The 22257-nt window shown below is 44.8% G+C and overlaps 2 protein-coding genes across 7 annotated transcripts; both read left to right on the top strand.

Annotated features, from left to right (window-relative positions):
- Positions 1–337: 337 nt before the first annotated feature.
- LOC132466372 (moesin-like) lies at positions 338–7988 on the top strand. 3 transcript variants are annotated; one of them, XM_060063573.1, is made up of 15 exons: positions 339–505; positions 2108–2155; positions 2377–2460; positions 2583–2678; positions 2831–2953; positions 3238–3389; positions 3550–3633; positions 3983–4129; positions 4237–4333; positions 4529–4692; positions 4798–4928; positions 5318–5478; positions 5759–5851; positions 6416–6649; positions 7745–7988. In XM_060063573.1, exons 1-15 carry the CDS (start codon positions 374–376, stop codon positions 7907–7909), a joined length of 1911 nt encoding a protein of 636 aa, XP_059919556.1. In that variant the 5' UTR covers positions 339–373; the 3' UTR covers positions 7910–7988. The 3 variants fall into 3 exon arrangements, with proteins under 3 accessions (XP_059919557.1, XP_059919556.1, XP_059919558.1); XM_060063574.1 differs by lacking the exon at positions 2108–2155 and having other exon boundaries at positions 338–505; XM_060063575.1 differs by lacking the exons at positions 339–505; positions 2108–2155; positions 2377–2460; ... (1 more) ...; positions 2831–2953; positions 3238–3389 and having other exon boundaries at positions 3969–4129.
- A 586-nt stretch (positions 7989–8574) lies between these two features.
- On the top strand, positions 8575–21779 carry LOC132466367 (androgen receptor-like). 4 transcript variants are annotated; one of them, XM_060063562.1, is made up of 10 exons: positions 8576–8925; positions 9052–9886; positions 11273–11415; positions 12023–12139; positions 13372–13485; positions 13987–14196; positions 17292–17436; positions 18921–19051; positions 19413–19564; positions 20383–21779. In XM_060063562.1, exons 1-10 carry the CDS (start codon positions 8907–8909, stop codon positions 20545–20547), a joined length of 2031 nt encoding a protein of 676 aa, XP_059919545.1. In that variant the 5' UTR covers positions 8576–8906; the 3' UTR covers positions 20548–21779. The 4 variants fall into 4 exon arrangements, with proteins under 4 accessions (XP_059919544.1, XP_059919545.1, XP_059919548.1 ...); XM_060063561.1 differs by having other exon boundaries at positions 8575–9886; XM_060063565.1 differs by lacking the exons at positions 8576–8925; positions 9052–9886 and adding an exon at positions 10027–10058.
- Positions 21780–22257: the final 478 nt, after the last annotated feature.

The following is a 22257-nucleotide window of genomic DNA, read 5'->3' as shown; positions in this document are numbered from 1 at the left end:
CATTTTCTTTGTGTGCCCTAATAAATCTACCATCCGTTATATGATGGATAATTATTGTAATATGGCCTATAGGCCTAGTTTTATATTTATATATATATATATATATATATATATATATATATATATATATATATATATATATATATATATATATATATATATATATATATAATTTTATTCTGGTTACGGTTACACTTGTTTTTTATTGTTGTTGGTGAAAGTGCAATGGCATGGGCCCACTCCAGAACTCAGAAATAGTTGATGTGGTCAGATCACATGACTTCTTGGATGTCTGACGATAAACTCGTGTAGGATCAGGCCCTAGCTCCCGAGGCATCGCTGGATTAACCAAGAGAAAGCCTTGGGCAATACAATGGTCCATTTGAAACAAGTCTATAATCCTTACAGGCATCACAAGCACTTTCATATGACTCTGCAGCGTAAAGGCCACTTTGGAAACCTGTTTAGGTCAGGTATAGAAGATAAAAGCTATACAATGTCGATTGTAAGTATGTTTTTTATACTGTTTCCTAATATATTCTTTATCTTGACCGTATTTTACATTTACCCGGTTATTCTAAGCCACGGCTGAATAAATTCTTAGGCCTGTGAGGCGGCTGAACTTGCACACTATGCTATGAATATATAGATTTTAAACTTTTTTTTCTATTATGAGGAATTTTGCTGGAACAAACCACATGTGGTTATCGTCTAAGCTTACAGTTTCTGTTTCTGTTCTGCATCTGTTTTGTGTTGGCATTGTAAGGGAAACAGTGTTCCCTAGAGCTATTTACTTTGTTGCAGAGTATTTGGGCAAAACAGTGCCACAGTGCTTCTCAAATGTCTAATCAAACATCTCGTGTCAAACATCTCTATTAGTATCATTATTATTAGTAGTAGTGCACACATTTGTTTTTTATCATTGTGACCTATTGTTATTATCATATTATTATTATAATTATACATTGAATGACAGCATTAATAACAACAGTGATTTATTTTTTAACGCTGCTAAACACATCATTTAACAAATACGCCTTTGAAGGGTTGTCGTCACATGTTAAAGCTAAAACATTATCCCAAACTCTTGGCAGTCTTCAGTCCCATTCTCTGGCCGTCAAAATTTCCACTGCTTAACCATCTAAAAGCTCTTAATGCTCCTTAATGTGTGGGGGGAAAAGTAAGGAATCGTCCCGTCTCCTGGTCACAGTGTTTCAGTTTACCCAACAGAAAGGTTCATGGTCTTCGCAGTGATGATAACATTTCCTTTTAAATTCCCATTGAGAAGCCCCAGGGTGAACCTGGGGCTGCTCTACACTTCAAACGGAAATAGTATCTCATATCTAGGTTGATTAAATTGTAATCTTCATGCCTGCATAGGATGACATTAATTACTTTCCTGCAGTTGTGTACCACTTGCAGTTGCCACGCTTGTTTACAGACTCATAAAATCTCTCCCTGTTCTTAAACATAATAGTTGTTACTCTAGTTGGCCCTGGTTGCCATTGTGGTTTCCACCAGTTGTACTTTTTATGTTGTCAAGCAACAATAAAATGGAGATTTAGCTAACAGTATGTATTATATTCTTTCATTTCCAGAGGTATCGTCATGTGCATGCTATTGTTGTCAGTCCATCATACATGAATTGTATTATTTGTTGTACGCAAATCACTTAGCGTTATTATACTTGCCTTTATTTGTTTATTATTTATTGCTTTGTTTTGGATTAATGGAACATAACATTAATCACTAACACACAATCATTAACACAATCGCAAATATTATTAGTAGAGAGAGGGAATGTGTCTCTGGAATCTCACATTTAACCACAATTAAAGTAACAATCATGTATGAAGGACAAAGTACGCAATAAGCATATAATCTCATGTGCCTATAGGCCTACTTCAACACACACTTTGAAATGGTTAGGACTATGTCATGAACAAGAACAACAGCGAGTAGCGTTTAAAAAAGATGCATGTAAGATTAACACCAAACAAAGAGTCTCATCATCACTGGAACCCAATCGTAAATGACTTCGTGAACCCCATGGTTTCAGTCGTGAATGTATCGCAACTAAACTGTGGGCTTCATTCTCTGATTGTAGTCCCCACCAACCTCTTGCGATTGGATGCTCCTGGTTGAACAGAAGAATGTAAGGAACCCCTTGTATTGCTTTTTGGTCATTTACCTGTGAAAAATATATCAAAAGGAATGTGTCAAAGTTGGAAGGCAAAGTTAGTTTATTACCAAACCATTGTAATGTCACAGAACTGTTTTGCATCTGCACCCGTTATCTTTGTGTGTTTCATGGCACACAAGGCCTGACCCCTCGGGGATCCTCCTCGTTGCTTTATCTCAATGTGTTTCTGACAGATAAATGTTCGCGTTACGACCATGGACGCCGAGCTGGAGTTCGCTATCCTGCACAGCACTACCGGCAAGCAACTCTTTGACCAGGTAGGCCTACACCGCTCCGTGGGCCTGCGCACGAGCCCGACTCCAGTCACGTGCGCCCCATAATGGTCGTTTAACGAGATCCATTTCATGGATTTCATTTTGTGTTTCCTTTGCGGAATCAGATAGTGAAAACAATCGGGTTGAGAGAGACCTGGTTCTTCGGCCTTCAGTTCCAGGATACTAAAGGATTCTCCACCTGGCTGAAACTCAACAAGCGGGTATGGGGGAAGTTCATGTCTGCTTTCTTTGTAAACCTTACATCATGCTATAATTCATATCTGCTCCCCTTAGTGATTGTTACGGCCATGGGAGCTCATAAGCGCCTAATTAAAATTGCAATGTCGCCCTGCTGAGGGAATTCCCATCCCAGGTAACTGCACAGGATGTAAAGCGGGAAAACCCCCTGTTGATCAAGTTCAGAGGCAAGTTTTACCCGGAAGACGTCGCCGACGAGCTAATTCAGGAGACCACGCAGCGACTCTTCTTCCTGCAGGTTATGAGTGACAGCCTGCATGCGAGCACCGAAGAACACTCGTTCTCCCCTTTTCACAGTCAAAAGAACAACAACACGTACACATTTGAATTGGCCGTTATACACACATTAGCAAAGAAGTTTGTGTCTGTGTCTGTGCTTGATATTAATTGAAATTTTAATGGACTATAATTGCAGAGGCCTGCTGCGGCAGCCACTTCATGTTCACATTTGTTTTGCTAGAGTAATTGATAAAAGTAAGCGTATCTGTGATGTACTGTTTAAATGCCTGTAATGTGTTCCAGGTTAAAGAAAGCATTCTGAATGATGACATCTACTGCCCACCGGAGACCGCAGTGCTGCTTGCCTCTTACGCGGTTCAAACCAAACATGGGGATTACAGAAAGGACTATCACATCCCAGGATACCTGGCAAAAGAGAAGCTTCTGCCGCAGAGGTGATAATTGATATCAATTTAAAAAAAAATCGGAGAAGATTTTTATTTATGAAGCACTTGTTGTTGTTGTTGTCATTTTTTAAGATTAAATTGATGCTGTATTGATCTGTTTGTTTGTTTGTTTGTTTGTTTGTTTGTTTGTTTTTGTGATGAAAACCAGGGTTTTGGAGCAACACAAGCTCAACAACAGTCAGTGGGAGGAACGGATCCAGGTCTGGCACCAGGAACACAAGGGCATGCTGAGGTAACACAACTCTGAAGCGCTTGCGTGCACACACACACACACACACACAGACACACACACACACACACACACACACACACACACATACACACATACACACATACACACACACGCACACATGCACACACACACACACACACACACATACACACACACACACACACACACACACACACACACACACACACACACACACACACACACACACACACACACACACACACACACACACACACACATACACACACACACACACACACACACACACACACACACACACAGACACACACACACACACTGCTAGGTAAACATCCCTGTGGCCTTATGTCCTGGAGAATTGACTCCACAGAGAAGATGGCATGGTGGAATATCTGAAGATCGCCCAGGACCTTGAGATGTACGGGGTCAACTACTTCAACATCAAGAACAAGAAAGGATCCGAACTGTGGCTGGGTGTAGACGCCCTCGGCCTCAACATATATGACCAGACGGACAAGTAGGAACCATTTGGCAAAGGCCATATAGCAGCGTTGTCCACGGTAAAGCTATTGTGTCCGATTTCAATGAGCTCATCATCTCTGTCTCTCTGTCTCAAAACACCAGGATGACTCCAAAGATTGGCTTTCCATGGAGTGAAATTCGAAACATCTCCTTTAATGACAAGAAATTTGTCATCAAGCCTATCGACAAGAAAGCCCCGGTACTTCGACTTTTTCTTGTTTGCCGCTATGCTTCCACCTTTAAAAACTCCTCGGGCCAAATAAGGTCTCACATACATCTCTTTAACGGCCACAGTGTCTGAATAAGTTACTTAAAGGATGTATTGCCGGTGATGTATTTGAGCACCAGTCAAGTTTGTACTCCTGTGTCATTTCATCTGAACCTTGGTTCCAAGGACTTTGTGTTTTACGCTCCACGGCTGCGCATCAACAAACGAATCCTGGCCCTGTGCATGGGCAACCACGACCTGTATATGAGGAGGAGGAAGCCGGACACCATCGAGGTCCAGCAGATGAAGGCCCAGGCCAAGGAGGAGAAGAACAAACGGCAAATGGAGAGGTGAGGACGACGGAGCGCTACCGGTGTTTTGACGAGGTATCGTTTGCACAAAGTCGATATTCGCTGTGAAAAAGTTTTGGCTGCAATTATTAATTATTTTGTCAGGGCTCTGCTTGCGAAGGAGAAAAAAAAGCGTGAGAACGCAGAGAAGGAAACTGAGAAGATTGCCCGGGAGACCATGGAGTTAATGGAGAGACTGAGACAGATTGAGGAGCAGACAAAGAGAGCTCAGGACGGTATGACAAGAATCCAAATACAAATGAGGCTAAATCACGTCTTCCTTTCCCCAGTGTCATGCCAAGACACAAAGCGGGCTTCTTGTTTTTTTCGGAACATCTCTCGGTTTCAGAACTTTCCGTCTCAGTAGTAATTATCTCTTTATGAATGGTAGTTTAGAAACGACATCTGCTTGTTGTGTATAGTCAATAAGTTCTCGTTCATCTGTGTCCGCACAACGCCTTTTGTGTGTGTGTGTGTGTGTGTGTGTGTGTGTGTGTGTGTGTGTGTGTGTGTGTGTGTGTGTGTGTGTGTGTGTGTGTGTGTGTGTGTGTGTGTGTGTGTGTGTGTGGTTGTGGTTGTGTGTGTGTGTGTGGTGATGAAACCTTGGATGGTTGGTGTTCATCAGAGCTGGAGGAGCAGACTCGCAGGGCCCTGGAGTTGGAGAAGGAGAGAAAGATTGCCCAGGAGGAGGCTGAGCGTCTCGACAAGGACCGCAAGGAAGCGGTGGAGGCCAAGGCAGCGCTGATGAACCAGTCGGAGCAGCAGCTGAAGAACCAGGAGAATCTGGTGCTGTTGCACAACTCTGTACATTTAACGTACACATCAAAACCCACACACTCCAAAGATATCGAGAAGTCACGAGACTCAGAAGAAATGTTTCTCTTTTCTTTTTTCGCATATAAATCACAGGTTACTTTTATATTTAGATCAAGCTCACATGCCTCATTCCCAGATAAAGAATTCTCTGAAGTTTTTTTGAGTATAAATTAACACATTGTTAAGCAGGAAACCTGATCTGAAATCCTGGATCTCTTATCAGTCCCTTGTCCCCCATTTGTGTGTGAAGGCCACGGAGCTGGCAGAGCTTACCTCTAAGATATCCAAGCTGGAGGATGCCAAGAAAAAAAAGGACGAAGAGGCAAAGCGGTGGCAGACAAGGGTGAGCATCAGCAAAAAAGTTAAGTGATGACGAGTGAATTAAAGTTGAGCTCAGTGACTCCACTGAGACCTTGGTAGGAAAGAAAAGAAACTACAAAGAAAAGTTAGGTTTTCTATCACTTAGCGCATCGTTGTCTAATTCCTAAAACTTCAGAAGTTAGACCAGTGGCGACAACGCTAACGTCAAGTTAAGAAAAAGGGGGCGGGGCAAGGTAGATCTTGGAAACTCGAGAAGGTTGGTAACAAAGTGGGCCTGTTTGCCAGTAAGTGCCAACACATGTGCGTGTGGCACTGGCAGTATATCCGGCTTTTGTTGTTTGATAATTATATTATAACATAATTTTGCATTAAAAACACAATATTTGACTATTCTCCATTATTGTATCTTCATTACAAATGTTTGACTTGTTGATAAGAGTCACTGGGATTGAGTTCCCATTCATAATTAAACGGGTGTATTTGTGAGTTCTTCCCGACATTCCCTGGCAGAAACCTTCCATTTGGAAACCACTGTGGCTTCAACAATGGGAGGCTCCTGAACGCCCCGATGTGCATGTGTTGACAGGCAATGGCCGTGGAGGGTGACCTTGAACGAACCGAAGTGGATCTGAAGAGCAAACTCATGGGTGTCCACATCCAAGCCTCGGTGCACAGCCACATGCACGAGCACGACGAGACGGACGAGAGCAGCGCGGAGGCTAGCGCCGAGCTAACCTCCCCGGACATGGTGCGGGACCGCAGCGAGGAGGAGAGAGTCACCGAGGCCCAAAAGAACAAGATGCTGCGCAAGAATCTCAAGGTCTGTGCCGTTTGGCTCTGCACGTACGAGTATATACTGTAAATCACACGTTAGACATATTTAAACATAAAACACTATAAATTACTTATTTGTAAGGGGGTATAGGACCGGGTCGAAAATGAGTACCTGACACGAGCCAATGGATGAGAGATGTATAGGCTACCGTTGTGCAGGTAAAGAGGAAGAAGGGCTGCTAGTAAGCTATTGATTGGCCGGTAAATAAATAAATACCTTATGGAACGGAACTATATCTGCAGCAGCTAAGGAGGACTCGCATCGCATATGATGCCAATTTTAGGATAATGATGATAAATATTGAAACTGGAATTAAGAATTCCAATACTTGGGAGGTAGAACCAACGAGAATAAGAGAATGATATAACTAGTAAAAATTACAAATATTTATTTATTTATAGAACAGTGAAGTTAATAGAATAACTGTAAATGCAAAGATACAAAGTGCATGACCTTCTCTTAAAATTATAAACACAGGCCCCTTTAACCATTAGGGTATAGAAGGTATCCAGAAAAATGAGTACCATTATATACAAGTAAATACACAATAATAGGGATATTTTGCCTTTGTCAATGGCATCTTGCAGCCTGCTTTCCAACCAATCTTTTTACCAATGTAACAATATCTTATATATTTGCACAGAATAAAAAAAGTATTTTATCAGGCCATCCATGTTGCCTTATCAAATAGGTATAGAGGAATCTGCTGTTTTCCTCCAGTCCTATTATGAAGAAAATAAATTGCATCCCTTCCTCACCAAAAAAGAACTATTGTCATGTGGTAGCCTATACCAAAAATAACAGAAAAACACAATTGAAGCTTTTGATTAGTATGCCTATTTTTGTGTGTGTTTAGGGGGGTGGGCTGTTTATCCAGTCTTTTGTGTGATGTTAACGTGTGTGTGTGTGTGTGTGTGTGTGTGTGTGTGTGTGTGTGTGTGTGTGTGTGTGTGTGTGTGTGTGTGTGTGTGTGTGTGTGTGTGTGTGTGTGTGTGTGTGTGTGTGTGTCTGTGCGTGTTTGTGTGCGTGTGTGTGCACGCGCGCGCGCGGCCCGGCGCCCCCTGTGGCTCTCTCCATCAGTTCTTGAGCACTGAGTTGGCCTGCGCCGTAGACGAGAGTAAGAAGACCCCGAACGACCTGATCCACGCGGCGAATGTCAAGGCGGGTCGAGACAAATACAAGACCCTCCGTCAGATCCGACAGGGCAACACGAAGCAGCGCATTGATGAGTTCGAGTCCATGTGAGAGCGATCGTATAAGCGTCATAATGAGGCAGAAAGAAACTGACAAAGACATAGATAATAAAGTTTGACACTGTTCTTGATATGCTTCCTGCGCAGTCAGAACGCCAACGCAACGTTCCACGGTCTCATTAGATTTTAATTTCAATGATTTGTCACTTAGTGTTCGAAGATCCATTACATGTAGAACACTGTAAAAAAAAGATGCCGTGTATTCAAGCAATGGTTTCTAGATCGCTTTGCCCAAAAACCTAAGCATAATTTTGTCCGTTAAAATTGGTACTATATAGCCTATAGGGAAGTCAATATGAGCCTATCAAGTAGACCAATCATATCTTTATGTATCCTACAATTTTAATGTGTATTTCAACAATTGCCTGTAATGTGTGTGTGGTTACCAGTAATCGATGATCAATGATCGTAAAACAATAATAAAATGTTACAAATCAATTTGATTCAGTTGTCCACCTTCACTTTACCACATATTGAATAGAAAAAGAAAAACCAAACCATAGCATTCCGCTTCTATGATTAAAAACTTTCCAAAACCTCCAAAGATGGGGGTGTCTCCGAGGCTGCTGTACCTGCACTGATCTGGTTGGTTGTCTCGTGGGATTGGCAACGCGAGATTACCGCGAATTCGCTGTTCGGCAGCCGAGATCGACGGGGAGGCGCGGAGCTGGCTACCAAATGACATGACGGTCTGTATTTTCTCTCGCTGAAGTTGCCGACATACTTTCAACACCCCCCAGCCCCCACCTCCCTTGTACGTCAAAGAAGCGTTGAGAAGTAACGATCGAGTGGTTTTACTTTTGGAAGGGCAAGAAAACTACATTTGCATAATTAGGTAAAACCCCAACGTGTGATTTGGCTGGATACTTAGTTCATTAGAACACAAAGCTATGAATTGAAACCGAATGACCGCTGCCCTTCGCAGAGCAAATTGGAGAATACTTTAATTCACCACGAAAAAGAAGCTGCGTTTAGAGTGATCTTCACACATGACCGAGTCTTCGTATGGTAAGCCAGTCCCCTCTTGTCGGAAAAACTGTTTCTCCTCTTATACATCCACCGTAAAGAAACAATCAAAGATGTCTTTCCACGTGAAAGCGTCTGCACTCGGACTAACTCAGAGCTCGTCGACAGCGAACGGACGCGATCAGCAATATATCTCAGGAGAGACATGTCCCTGCCCGGTGGCCATCGAGCTCAGCACCGCCGTATCCGTGTCCCTGGGCTTGGATTCGGCTCCACAGCCCAACGACCTGAATAATTGCTCCAAGAACGCCTTCGCAGAAAGCGTCCCGTCTGCCGCCGCCAACAGCATACAAAGTGCGCCTGAGTTCGGACCAGGGGTGAGCGTGTCCCCCGAAGTGATCAGGGGGCAGCCGAAAGACCCGGAGGAGATGGAGCAGGGCGCATTCGATCAGGTGTCTGATGACATGTATCAGGTCAGCTGTATGGGTCTGCTCGGATCCAGTCAAGGGGACTACGTGCTGCCCGAGACGCGTGCTCATCCCGCGATAGCACGATATGTCGTCAAGGAGTCCAACTTGTTCATCATGAACGCTGTGGACGAGCCGTCCGCTCTACCCAGACAGGACGAATTGCTGCACGTGAAGACCTCGACTCAAACGGCGACCCCGCCACTTTTCAGGGACACACCGGGGATGTGGTGCGTCGGTTCGCATGTACTATACAGCGATCGGACCGAGCCGGAGAGAAGTAGATTGTGCGGACATAATTTGTCTTGCAAATATTGTAACTATGGGCAACCCTCATTTGGACCGAGGCAACCCTGCTATTGTGCCCCCTCCAGCGACGGCAACGGAGATGCAAACAGTGGCTTACAGACAGTGATTGCTCAGGGGTACGGCCAGGTGGAAAGTTACCAAACTGCGGTTCCACAAGGCCTGGGACATTACTCCAACATCAAGACCGAATCTCCCAGCTGGGTTGAATACAGAGATCCAAGTTTCAGGTAGGTCCGCCAAGTTCATTTTGATAATCAATAGGCCAAAGGCCTCCCCCTGATGACACTTCAAATAATGGTAGTCTTCATACACCGTGCCCATTTGACTGCAGTTATTGCAGTTTTATTTAACCATGGTAGGGGGAAAGTAAGGTTGGCGTACGATGAGGCAGCTGTCTACGTTGGTGACCTATAAACATTTCAGCATAATATCATTTGGACTCATGAGAAGGACGTGAGGAACAGGGACGTCACTAGGATTTAGAGGCTGGGGGGGGCTTAGCCCCTAGCAGTGCCCGAAATGCATGCGAAATTTTTTCATCACATCTTTAAAGTGGTTCTTTAATTCATATTACAGTAGAGAGTACAGCAGGGCATCTATCAGGGCCTGTTTTCTCTTACTCTGCCTGACGCCGACCCTTCAGAAAATGTAACGTTAAATGACCCCTCACCCCTAGCCCCTCCCGCCAGCGCTCTCGGAAACTATTTTAATCCAAAAGACAACTTCTAATTGTATTAGTATTTATTTCAACTCATACTCTGTCTTATTATGTTAAGTGTAGGCATGTTACGATTTCCTTGACAAAAAAAATAAAAATAAAAATAATATATATCTTTTTTTTTGTAGGGGGGGCTTTTGAACATCTTGGGGGGGCTTAGCCCCCCCAAGAAGACTCTGGTGAATGGTGAAGACTCTGGTGAATGGTGTTGTACAACTCAGCCTAAACCTCTAAACCCCAGGATTAATTTTTGTGGCGTCTTATTATACTGCTAAAATTAAAGGAAGTTTATCAGTGCCATTATAAAGGCGACTATTAAATAGTTTTCTACGAATAAGTATACATTTGGTTTGTATTAATATATATATACAAATATGATATTACATTAGTAAAAAATATCCTTCAATGAGTCCTTTCTCCAAAATAATAATCTGAAGAAAAACAATGTTATTTAGTTTTATTGCCACCATCTTTCTAAAGTTTCCTACGTTTTACTCGTGGAGCAGTGCCATTCTGAGGTGCTTAGCTAATGGGATTTAGTGATAATCTACCTTTTACACACGTTGTCATCTCTATGAATAGCTATGCTGTACTCGTGTGTGGTGTGTAGCACTTGTGTTCGCTGGCCGACCACAGTTCATGGCTTCGTGTGTCTGCATTGCCTGGCTTCCCTTTGCTAGGATGTCTTTTCAACTATAAGACTGCCGTCTTGTGATTCATCGTCTTGCCCTAAGAGCAAAAGATGGAATGGCTCTCCAAAAGCCTTTGACACATTAACCTCTGAGTTAATATTTTATATATTTCCGTGAGATGTGATCTATTCTCTTTCAAAAAGGCATACTGGTGTAATACTCTACTCTTTAATTTGGCGGTTTGTGTGTGTGTTTGTGTGTAGATATGATGATATGTTCCCAGGAATGAGCGTGTACCTGTCAGACCGTAGAGTGTGTCAAGTATGTGCAGACGACGCCTCAGGTTGTCATTATGGGGCCGTCACCTGCGGAAGCTGCAAGGTGTTCTTCAAGAGGGCTGCAGCAGGTACACGCACGCATCCATCAACTTTGATGCACACTAAACAACAACTTGAAACGACTGTAACGCAGTTGCCGCGGAGAATACACACAAATGTTAATTTACGTCACCTGACAGCAAACAGTAATTATACAAGAAAGTTACACCTTGACCTACACACAGACAGACATCCCCCCCACACACACATACACACTACTAAATACACAGTAGTGTGTTATTCTTAAGAACACAAACACATGCACAAAGACATCTACACATTGTTACACCTAAACTCAGACAAAGCAAGAACCACACACATACACGCACACACACTTTACAAACCTACGCACACATAAAACGCCGATAGTATTGGCCATTATTTGCCATCCCGTTCAATTAAGCCCACCAACTCTCTCACACAGACGGGGCAGAGTGACCTTAGATTGAAGCGGTAGAGAGAGAGAGAGAGAGAGAAAGAGCGAGAGAGAAAGAGCTAGTTCTTTTGTTATTGGTTCACGCCTACATGTTGTTGTTACGACTGGTAGCGGGGGCATTGCTATAGTACAGTGCGTGTACGCGTGTGTGCTTTTGTGCTTTTGTGTGTGCACTCATGCGTGTGCCCGCGTGTCTCCAGGTAAACAGAACCACCTCTGTGCCAGCCGCAATGACTGCACCATCGACAAACTGAGGCGAAAGAACTGTGCCTCGTGCCGCTTAAAGAGATGCTTCATGTCTGGCATGAGCCTCAAAGGTGAGCCTCTCTCCCTTACTCCCGGTCTCCCTTACCCCCCGTCTCATTCTCTCCCCGTCTCCCTGTCTCCCTCACTCCCTGTCTCCCTCTCTCCCCGTCTCCCTGTCTCCCTCACTCCCTGTCTCCCTCTCTCCCTGTCTCCCTCTCTCCCCGTCTCCCTGTCTCCCTCTCTCCCTGTCTCCCTCTCTCCCCGTCTCCCTGTCTCCCTCACTCCCTGTCTCCCTCTCTCCCTGTCTCCCTGTCTCCCTCTCTCCCTGTCTCCCTGTCTCCCTCTCTCCCTGTCTCCCTCTCTCCCTGTCTCCCTGTCTCCCTCACTCCCTGTCTCCCTCTCTCCCTGTCTCCCTCTCTCCCTGTCTCCCTCTCTCCCTCACTCCCTGTCTCCCTCTCTCCCTGTCTCCCTCTCTCCCTGTCTCCCCCCCCCCAGTCCAGTGTTTCCCTCAGCACGGTATGTTGCCCTAACAACAATAGGGCCCCGCCTTGACTACACATGTATAAAAAAAACTTGTAGGGGGAGGAAACATACTTCCATCAGGTGCAAAGAATATAGATAAATAATGCATTGGTAATACTGTTCACAACAATAGTCGTGCCATAAAGCTTTTTGAATAGTAACCCCCCCCCCCGCTCGCGCGCGCTCCTCTACCACCTTGACTAAGACATTTCCCGGAGGAAAAGCTGCTCTCTTATCTCCGGGAACACATCGCGAGTGAATGGAGTTCGAGTAATTGTTGCGACGAGTGCTAAAGCTCGGCAGAATTTAGTCAAGAATACGTGTAGAGACTTCGTCTAAAATGAAGTCATCAAATGTTCCTTCCAAGCCAGATGTACTGTAGCCATTTCATTTCAGCCCAGGCCAATGGCACATTCCAGGAGGAAAGTGCCAAACCAAAGCAACGCTCGCCCACAACCTTATGTAAATGAATCGCAATATTAGTTTCATAATTTTCTTATTTAATGTTGGCTCTTTGTCTCCCACCCCGTTCGTCAAGCTGTTTTCCTTTATTGGCCTTGTCCTGTTTTGTGTAATAAGCACAGCAAATAAAACGGTTGGCTTGATATACAGCATTTGGAACTATTCATCGGTTTCCTTTAGTCTATCCTCTTTAATTGACTTCATTATATCTGCGTGGGTTTTTAATTGAATGAATAGTTGTTTGGGTTAGAAAATGTCCTATCCTTTCCATCGACTCTATCACGTGCGATTCTATTCTCTTCTATTCCATTCTATTCAGGTCGGAGGCTAAAGGTTGCCACTCAAACGCGAAGCAGGGATGAAGAGATGCCCCAGGCGTCAGGGAGTGATCGAGTGTTCGAAGCCAGTAGGATTGCCCCCACAAGCCACGCAGGTGAGGCTCAGGCTCTCTGTCTGTATTCTGTCGCTTTGTATTCGTCGGTATTCTGTCCATCCTCAGGTTTAGCTTCCCTCATTCTTCTTCAGTCAGTGTTCCTAGTTTCTGTCCAAAGTGACTTCAGACCGATCCGACAGTAGCAGGCATATAATCTGTATTACTGCAATGCCTTTCAGTACGAAAAACATGAGGGGGCAATTTGTTCAAATATTTATAACAAACTTTTTAAGAAATCGCTTATTATATTATAATCAATATTATTTAGAGTGTAGAGAGATGGTTGAGGGTCATCACCGGGAGGAAAGTGTGTGTGTGTGTGTGTGTGTGTGCACGTTTGGGGGGCAGTTCACTTCCTTTGTCTAATGCTATGTGGTTGTGCTTAACATCGATCCATCCGACCTGTCATCCATGGACCTGTCCGTTCTCTCCTCCACCACCGTGTGGGTGGGTCTGTCTGCTTCGGCTAAGGCCCTGCTCCTTGTCTCCTCCCAACTGCAGCCTGCTCCCAGAGCCTGGACCCGGGTCCCTCTCCAAGCCTGCACGCTTGTCTCTCCCTGCTCAGCCAGCTGCAGGCCATTGAACCCATGGTGGTCAATGCGGGCCATGACCCCACGCTGCCTGACAGCCCCAGCTCCCTGCTGACCAGCCTCAACGAGCTGGGAGAGAGGCAGCTGGTCACGGTGGTGCACTGGGCCAAAGCCATACCAGGTACAGGTGCTGTCTGTCTGTCTGTCTGTCTGTCTGTCTGTCTGTGCTGTCTGTCTGTCTGTCTGTCTGTCTCTAACAGTCTGCGTTTGTCGATCTCTTTCATCTCTAGCTCACCCGCTCTTTGTCTATCTCTCTTTCTCTCTAGCTCAGTCTCTCTCGCTCTGATCTGCTACGTCTAGCCTCTCGGCCTTCTCTCTCTCTCTTCTCTCTCTCTCCTCTCTCTCTTCTCTCTCTCTCTCTCTCTCTCTCTCTCTCTCTCTCTCTCTCTCTCTCTCTCTCTCTCTCTCTCTCTCTCTCTCTCTCTCTCTCTCTCTCTCTCTCTCTCTCTCTCGCCGTATGTCTGTCTCGCCGTATGTCTGTCTCGCCGTATGTCTGTCTGTGTCGCTATCTTTCTCTGTATATGTCTATATCACTCTCTATCTTGCTGTATGTCTGTCTCTTATTTGTCACTTTCTTTTTCAGCGTCTCTCAATCGCTGTGTGTGTGTGTGTGTGTAACTGTCCGTCCACACCAGAAGCGAATTGAGCGACCAAATCGCCGGAAGTCATTCACTTTCTATGGGCAAGAGCGACCAAAGCGACCAAAGCAACCAACGCTACCAGCGGCCAAAGTTGAGCGACCAGAGCGTCAAAAAGAAGTTGAAAACTTTTTAACTTTATGCAAATGACTATTATTCGCTTCAGCGGCCAAACACTGACAGCCAATCGGAATGTAGACGCTCTTCGCTTGCGTGGATCCCAGGGAACATCGGCAGGCACTTTGGTTCCTAGCTACCTTTATTCACTCACTGAACAAAATGTCGGCTGAAGTATTAATCGCGGCTGTAACTGGGCACCCGGTGTTCTACGAACCCACCCCTTTTCAGTTCAGAGATCGAAACGCCGTAGTGGTTTGGATATCAAGTGATGATAAGCGGGAGTATTTATAGGCTACATCTAGAACGTTCGTATTTAAGCAGGAATCATTTTAATAGAGTGGCGAAGTCACGCCCCTTCCGGTAGGGCTCATGGGACCTATGAGATCGAAAAATATGAATGGGTGTCAATGGAGAGAAAATAATTATTTTCTGGTCCCGGTCTTTATATGCCCTGGATTACACATATGTTGTTTGTGGATTTAAAGGATAATTTTTCATGCAAAGAGTTCGACCGTTTATTGTGCAATTGTTCAGATAAAGGCTGTAGAGAAAACACAACGAGAAAGACTACACGGCTCGTATGTGACGTCACGCTCCCTGCGACTGGCGTGGAGAAGACCGACAATCTTCCCATCGGCCTAACTGAAACTCTGCACGTGCCCCGACTTATAATGGTTTTCACCTCTTTCGATGCTTTTATCCTCCCCTTGGAAAAAGCGGTGAAGTGGGGCAGAGAGATCGCCATCTCTGTGCCGAGTTCCAAGGGCGGGTGTGTTGACGTATATCATATGCTTCGAGAGCAGCGAAGAGCTGTAGTTCACAAAGCGGCCTCACATAAAACGTAAAATTATCAAACTTCTTCACGAACATTTTTAGTTTTCTTTCTTTGAAAAATTATCATTTAAATCCACAAACAACATATGTGTAATCCAGGGCATATAAAGACTGGGACCAGAAAATAATTATTTTCTCTCCATTGACACCCATTCATATTTTTCGATCTCATAGGTCCCATGAGCCCTACCGGAAGGGGCGTGACTTCGCCACTCTATTTGCTCTCCATGCCACCAATCTAACCAACCAATCGCGTGTAGCATGCTTTAAACAAAACCAAAAAAGTTTTTGAAATCGTCACATAAACAAACTAATCGACAAGACGAGGGATAAATGGCAAGGGATATATCTAGTCTAGATAGATAGAAAGCCTAGTCAAGTCTTTATTAATGCCAAACGACACAAATCGTCGGGAATCCATTTAGGTGGTTCGGCCCACACAGGACAGTAGCCTACAAGACCACACAGAACAAGTCTGACTGGACATACACACAATACATCACATTAAAACTAGACACGCGTTGATAGATAGATAGACAGAAAAGCCTAGATAGATCGATATGTTCCATTATTTGCCTTGCGGAGGCAACCAGTCCTGTGCGCGTATGCAAATTAGCCATGTGCGCGAATGTCTATTTGTTTTGAATGCGACGAATGAGATCAGTGAAACATATTTTAACTACTACAGCACGCAGGGTTTTTTGTTCTCGGTTGTAATTAGCCTACATTTTAGGATTTTTTTTGTATTGAGGGGAATCACTGTCCTACTTGTTGTCGAAGCACTTTATCGAACAAGCAAAACCGTCTCGGCAATATGGCCCAGGTGTATGGGAGAGTTCACTATTTGATATGGCTGTCTGTAGGGCCTACTAAACGCATACGGCTCCTTTAAATGCGTCTGCATAATTGAATTGTACGTCATGAGCGACTTGAGCGACCAAAGCGAACAGAAAAATTCGCAGCGAAACTTTTTGACGCTTTGGTCGCTCCTGGTGTGGACGTGTGTGTGTCTGTGTGTGTCTGTGTGTGTGTGTGTGTGTGTGTGTCTGTGTGTGAGAGACTCGCTATATCTCGCTCTTTCTAGCTTGTCTAAGGTTATCAAGCAGTCTGGTCTCATCAATGAAGTGGTAGTTTGGAAAATGTGCATTTTATTCTCACTGAGGCCAGGTGGTATTTTAGCATATATTGTGTTGGAAGAATGAACAAAAAGGAAATTATATCAATATAAGCTATGTACATCAGCATTTATATACACACATACCTACAAATACAAAGTCAAAGAGCATCACACCATCTCTAATGCTAGCCAAGGCCAAATGTTTAACGCTAAGCAAGACCTGGCCAAAAGCTCCTTTCAGATTTAATATTTTCATAAAGGTTAACATACAGTCATACCCATTTGTTTTCTCTATTAAATGCAAACCGTGGCCGAGCAAAGATTTAAAACACAGAATCTGCCACTAGAGGGCGATGTGTTCATGTGTATAACAGAAGAAACACCAGCTCACACTTCATACCAACCATGTCTTTGTTTAAAGAATGGAGAATTATTTTTTCATCTAATGTAGTAATACACATAAAAAGAGTGGTCGGGTGACTGATCCCCCCCCCCTCACCTGGGCAGGTTTCCGCGACTTGCACGTGGACGACCAGATGTTCGTGATCCAGTCTTCGTGGATGGGGGTGATGGTATTTGCCCTGGGATGGAGGTCTTACACGCTCACTAATGGCTCCATGCTGTACTTTGCTCCAGACCTGATCTTTGATGAGTATGTCAACAGCTAAACATTGCATTTCATAAGCTATTTTCCCTTAACGAAAAAGTTTCCCTATTCCGCTATTAAGTTTGTTCTCTATTGAATAAACTATTGCCTGTCTGCTCACCCCCACAACAAAGTTGGCATTATAGTTTGTTGATGCATAAGGAGGTTTGAACTGTCACTGGGAACACAAAGTGAGCAAACACTCCCAAAGTGAGCACACTTACTCATTGTGGAGTAAACAAGTATATTCTCTTTATTTCCCTTCTTTCCCCCCTTGCACCTGCTTAACACATAACCCCAAGAGGAATCGCCTGAATTCATCATTTATTCTATTTCAAGATTGAAACCTCCTCGTCAATTTAACCAAGATGAGAGCTTCTGTCTCTGTTTTCAGTTATTTTGCTTTCATCTTAAAGCTTTCATTTTATTTTTTCGCTCCCTCATAAAGCTACCGTTCTAACTGCTCCGGAAATGTTTTTGGCCCTTCATACCGTCTCACTGTCTTAGATCTTGGGGTGGTATCGAGACACATGAGCAGGCTTTTATTTGGAGTATTTCCCGTACATGCATCCAGGATTACTAGAGCCACTAAAATCGGCCATGCAGAACATATATATACATATATATTTTATATATATATATAAAATAATGATGCTATCTCCCCCCCCCCCCCCCCCCCCTCAGTTGTTACAATCTCATTATTGTCATTATAGAAATATTATGGAAAAATACTGACATTTAACAAGTGTATATGATGAATATACTAAACACATCACGATTCTGTAGGAGGAAAACATACATATTTGAAGCAGAGAAGCATTCGTACCATGACAGCGAGATTGGTGGGTTTCCCCTACACTGCCCCCCCTTTTCCCTGAGAGAGCTGGGTTCCAGTCAGCGCAGCGTCGAGGCAGGTTGTGTGCGTGGAATCCTAAAGCATGCCCCCGGTCCCCGGGAGCTGCCCGCGTCTGTCTGATGTTTCATGCGGCCAGCAAAGTGCTCATTCAGTCTGCATTAGACCTCTGTCACTCTAGCTGGCCGCAGCCGACCTGAATGGTAATGGATACGCGTGCCCTTGCATCTGACCCTCGTTTTTCTCTGCCTCCCCGTCTCCTTCTCATTTTCCATTATCCGTCTTCGCTTATTTTTTCTCACCTGTACTGCTACTTTTTCTTCTTCTTTTTCTTTCCCTCTCCCCCACCCCCCTCTGTACAACCATCTTTGGGATCCCTTATTGCGAACGCGCCCCCCACAACCCCGCCGCCCCCCCGGATCGTTTCGTACCCCCTCCACACACCATCCACCAACCATGCCCACTACACGGTTGTGATGTCTTTGTCCCCCCCCCCTCTCTCCCCTCCATCCGATTCCCTTTCCTACCTTTTTAATCCTGCCTCCAATCCCCCCCCTCTCCCTCACCGTGCATCTCCCACCCCCCCCCCACCCCCACCCCAACACCGTTGTGCTTTGTTCCCTCCGCCCCCTACCAGGCAGCGGATGCAGGTGTCCAGCATGTACGAACACTGTGTGCGGATGCAGCTCCTGTCCCAGCGCTTCAGCATGCTGCGGGTCACCCAGGAGGAGTACCTCTGCATGAAGGCCCTGCTCCTCTTCAGCATCAGTGAGTGACGGCCGCCGCGGTCTCGGCACCTGGTTGGCACACATCTCTCCACTGGTTGGTTGGGGGTGGTGGGGGGGTTTTCTCCCAAAAAAAAACACGTAAAAACCGTTAAGGTTCCTTCACAATCGCTGCACCTGTAGGCTTACATGAACAAACCGCCTGCACCTTTAGGATGCTCTCGTATCAGAATTCACGGTTCGTTGCTCTGGATAAGTGAATAGTAAATATTTACGTGTTGTCATTTTGCGCTTATCGCTTTTTTTGTATTCGATTTTTTTTACTGCAGAATGTGCTGAATTTAAAGTTTTGGGTTTGGTTTGGTGAATCCAATGCCCCGTTTTTGCCCCTCCTTCCACCCCAGTCCCGGTGGAGGGCCTGAAGAACCAGCAGGGCTTCGACAAGCTGCGGAACTCCTACATCACCGAGCTGGAGCGCCTGGCCAGCCACCACGGCGAGACCACACGCACCCAGAGACTGTTCCAGCTCACCCAGCTGCTGGACTATCTGCACCCGGTAAAGAGTCGCTCATAGTCCCGCCACATTGCCCCTCCATCCCCACCCATCCTTCGTTTAAAATCCCGGGCAACACACTGTGCCTGGGCTAGCCCGACCACAATGTCCTGTCCCCCCTCCGAGGTAAAAAAAATCATGTCATCTTATACCTCTTTCTATTTTGGCAGTGTGGAGGTTATACTTTCTCTATGTGGATATGTCTGCGAGTATGAGAAGTACTCAACCGTCTCAACGTCTCCTGCCAAGGAGAGTGAGGAGTGGCATCATTGATGTATTGGCTGTCAAATGCGTCCTTGCACCGCTAAGTCGGCGCGGGTCCAGTCCCACACAGTATACCGGGTCACATTACCCACCGGTTCAGCCCCTGCGTCTTGGTTACCCGCCTAGATCGTAAATGAAGATTTCACCGATTTATTTTCTAAAGGTTGTAAGTACATGTTACGAAAATGTAATCCCCAAATGTTTTAGATCGTATTCCAAGGGGCGTTTTTCTGGCAGGGCATCCTTTGGTGCTGTTGAAGACTGCCTCTTAAGAGAACATCCAGATAACACATACACACACACCCCTCGTGGCACTTCAAGCATCCTAAACCCTAGAGCCCATTTAGGGGAAGGCTGGGGAGATTCAGTATCTACTTTTATTTGGATGCCAAATTCATGATGGCTCATATATCAAATCGTCCTTTGTGCTGCGAATACTTTCCTAGTGGCGCTGGTAGTTTATTAATATTTAACTCCTCGATTACATCTCATCACGCATGCTGCGGTCCCTACGGCAGGATATTCATGTCGCTCGTTCTGTGTTCTTGTTCTTCCAGATCATCAGGAAGCTCCACCAGTTCACCTACGATCTCTTCGTGCAAGCGCAGTCGCTGCAGAACCGCGTCTGCTTCCCCGAGATGATCTCGGAGATCGTGAGCGTCCATGTGCCGAAGATCCTCACCGGCATGGTCAAGCCCATTCTTTTCCATAAGGCAGGCTAGGACCCTTTGCCGTCCTTCCCAAGCCTCACGCTTCAAGCTTTCAACCACGGCTCACACAAGCTCTGGGACTACTGTCCATAAATCCATCCATTCAGAATAAATGTAGTAGTAGGGGTTTAAAAAAAACTGTTACTGTTACAATTTTTTTTAATCACAAGATGAAAAAGGCCTTCATGGTGTTGTAATGAGAGTGAACAACACATAACCATGTGCTATGGGTGGTCCATAAGACACAAATAATCGAACTGATACATGCTCTTAATTACTTTCGCTACCTATTCATTCATACACACATGAAAGGGTATCTAAAACAAAACACTGACAATAATATGGTAGGTCTACAATAAGAAGCAGGACTCTTTTGCGCACATTCCACCTTTATCTGTCTAATTTATGTTCCTCTGTTTGCAACAGGCATGAAGCATTTTCTTCTTGATATTGATCAACAGCATTGGAGAAAATAAATGTATTGGGCCATTGAAAACATAGTGCTCAAGATGGGTTCGGGTGAACAGAGCTTGTCATAAATATGCATGCTGAAAATATGTTTCATGCAAGCCAAGTACGACGCATCGTAGGCTACTTTCTTAGAACTCATATTTTGAAAATGATTGTACAGGAACGACTGCTGTCGGCCAAATATCGATTCTTACGCAAGAACAGAACTTCTTAATTCATTAATCTCCCTGAGCAATATCGATGCAAGAAGGGTTTTCATGTGTCGAGCTGACTGACTGTTACAAAATACTGTCGATAATCTATTTGTAATTTTATCATGACAAAAAAAAAAAAAAACACTAATTCACTTTATCCCAATGTCGTATATCTTGGAGGAGCGGGGGGGGCAGGGGGAGGCGGGGATTATTGGTTTGCAATCTTTGTTTAGTAGGCTACTGCTTGTGGTATTTTCTGTGTCATTGCCAACTACACGCGCCTTGCCCTTAATGTGAATGGACATTTTTGTCACGGTTTTAATTTTTCTACATTTTCACAAAAGTGTTACTAACCCGTGCTATATTCAGTCTACTCAATTGTTGCAACTGCTGGTGGACGACTGGACTTCACCGGACGCCTAGAGACGGCGAAATTGTTCCGATTATGTACAGCTTTATGTTCTACCACGATGTGATGCATGAGTGTTAATTGTCCATAGAGGCGGAGCGAGAATTTTCCAAAATTCTTCGCAGATCTTTTGAATGCTTTCTAGTGTCAATACAGTCAATGTCCACGAACCCTGTCTCTTTTAATGTATTTCGGATGCATAAGTGATGGCTTTAAACACTCCTCCATAGACGTATAAATAAGAACTGCAGGATCCATGAAATAGGAGGCCCGGCCACGACCTCAGAGGAGGAAGGCCGAGCTCTCTGAGTGGCCAACTACGTGCGTCGCGTCGTAGGTCGCATTGGTCGCGTCGTAGGTCGCATTGGTCGCGTCGTAGGTCTCATTGGTCGCGACGTTGGTCGCTCGTCTGGCTGCTTTCAGTCGCTGTGGTCGCTGGCTGGCTTGGTCGCTCAAAATCTATGGGCGGTCGTTTATCAGTTAATTTGCATGTTAAGGTAACTTAACAGGTTTTTTGAGACAGTTGAAGTACCAGAAGCGATAGCTTCCTACAGCTCTTTATTGCAAATATTATTTTTATATTTTTATATTGAACTAGGCCTACAGTTTAAAATGATGAAATCGTTTGTCTATCAGTGTCAATAAAAT

Source organism: Gadus macrocephalus, chromosome 10, assembly GCF_031168955.1.
Source record: "Gadus macrocephalus chromosome 10, ASM3116895v1".
Taxonomy (NCBI): Eukaryota; Metazoa; Chordata; class Actinopteri; order Gadiformes; family Gadidae; genus Gadus; species Gadus macrocephalus.
This window is presented reverse-complemented; position numbering and strand designations above follow the sequence as displayed.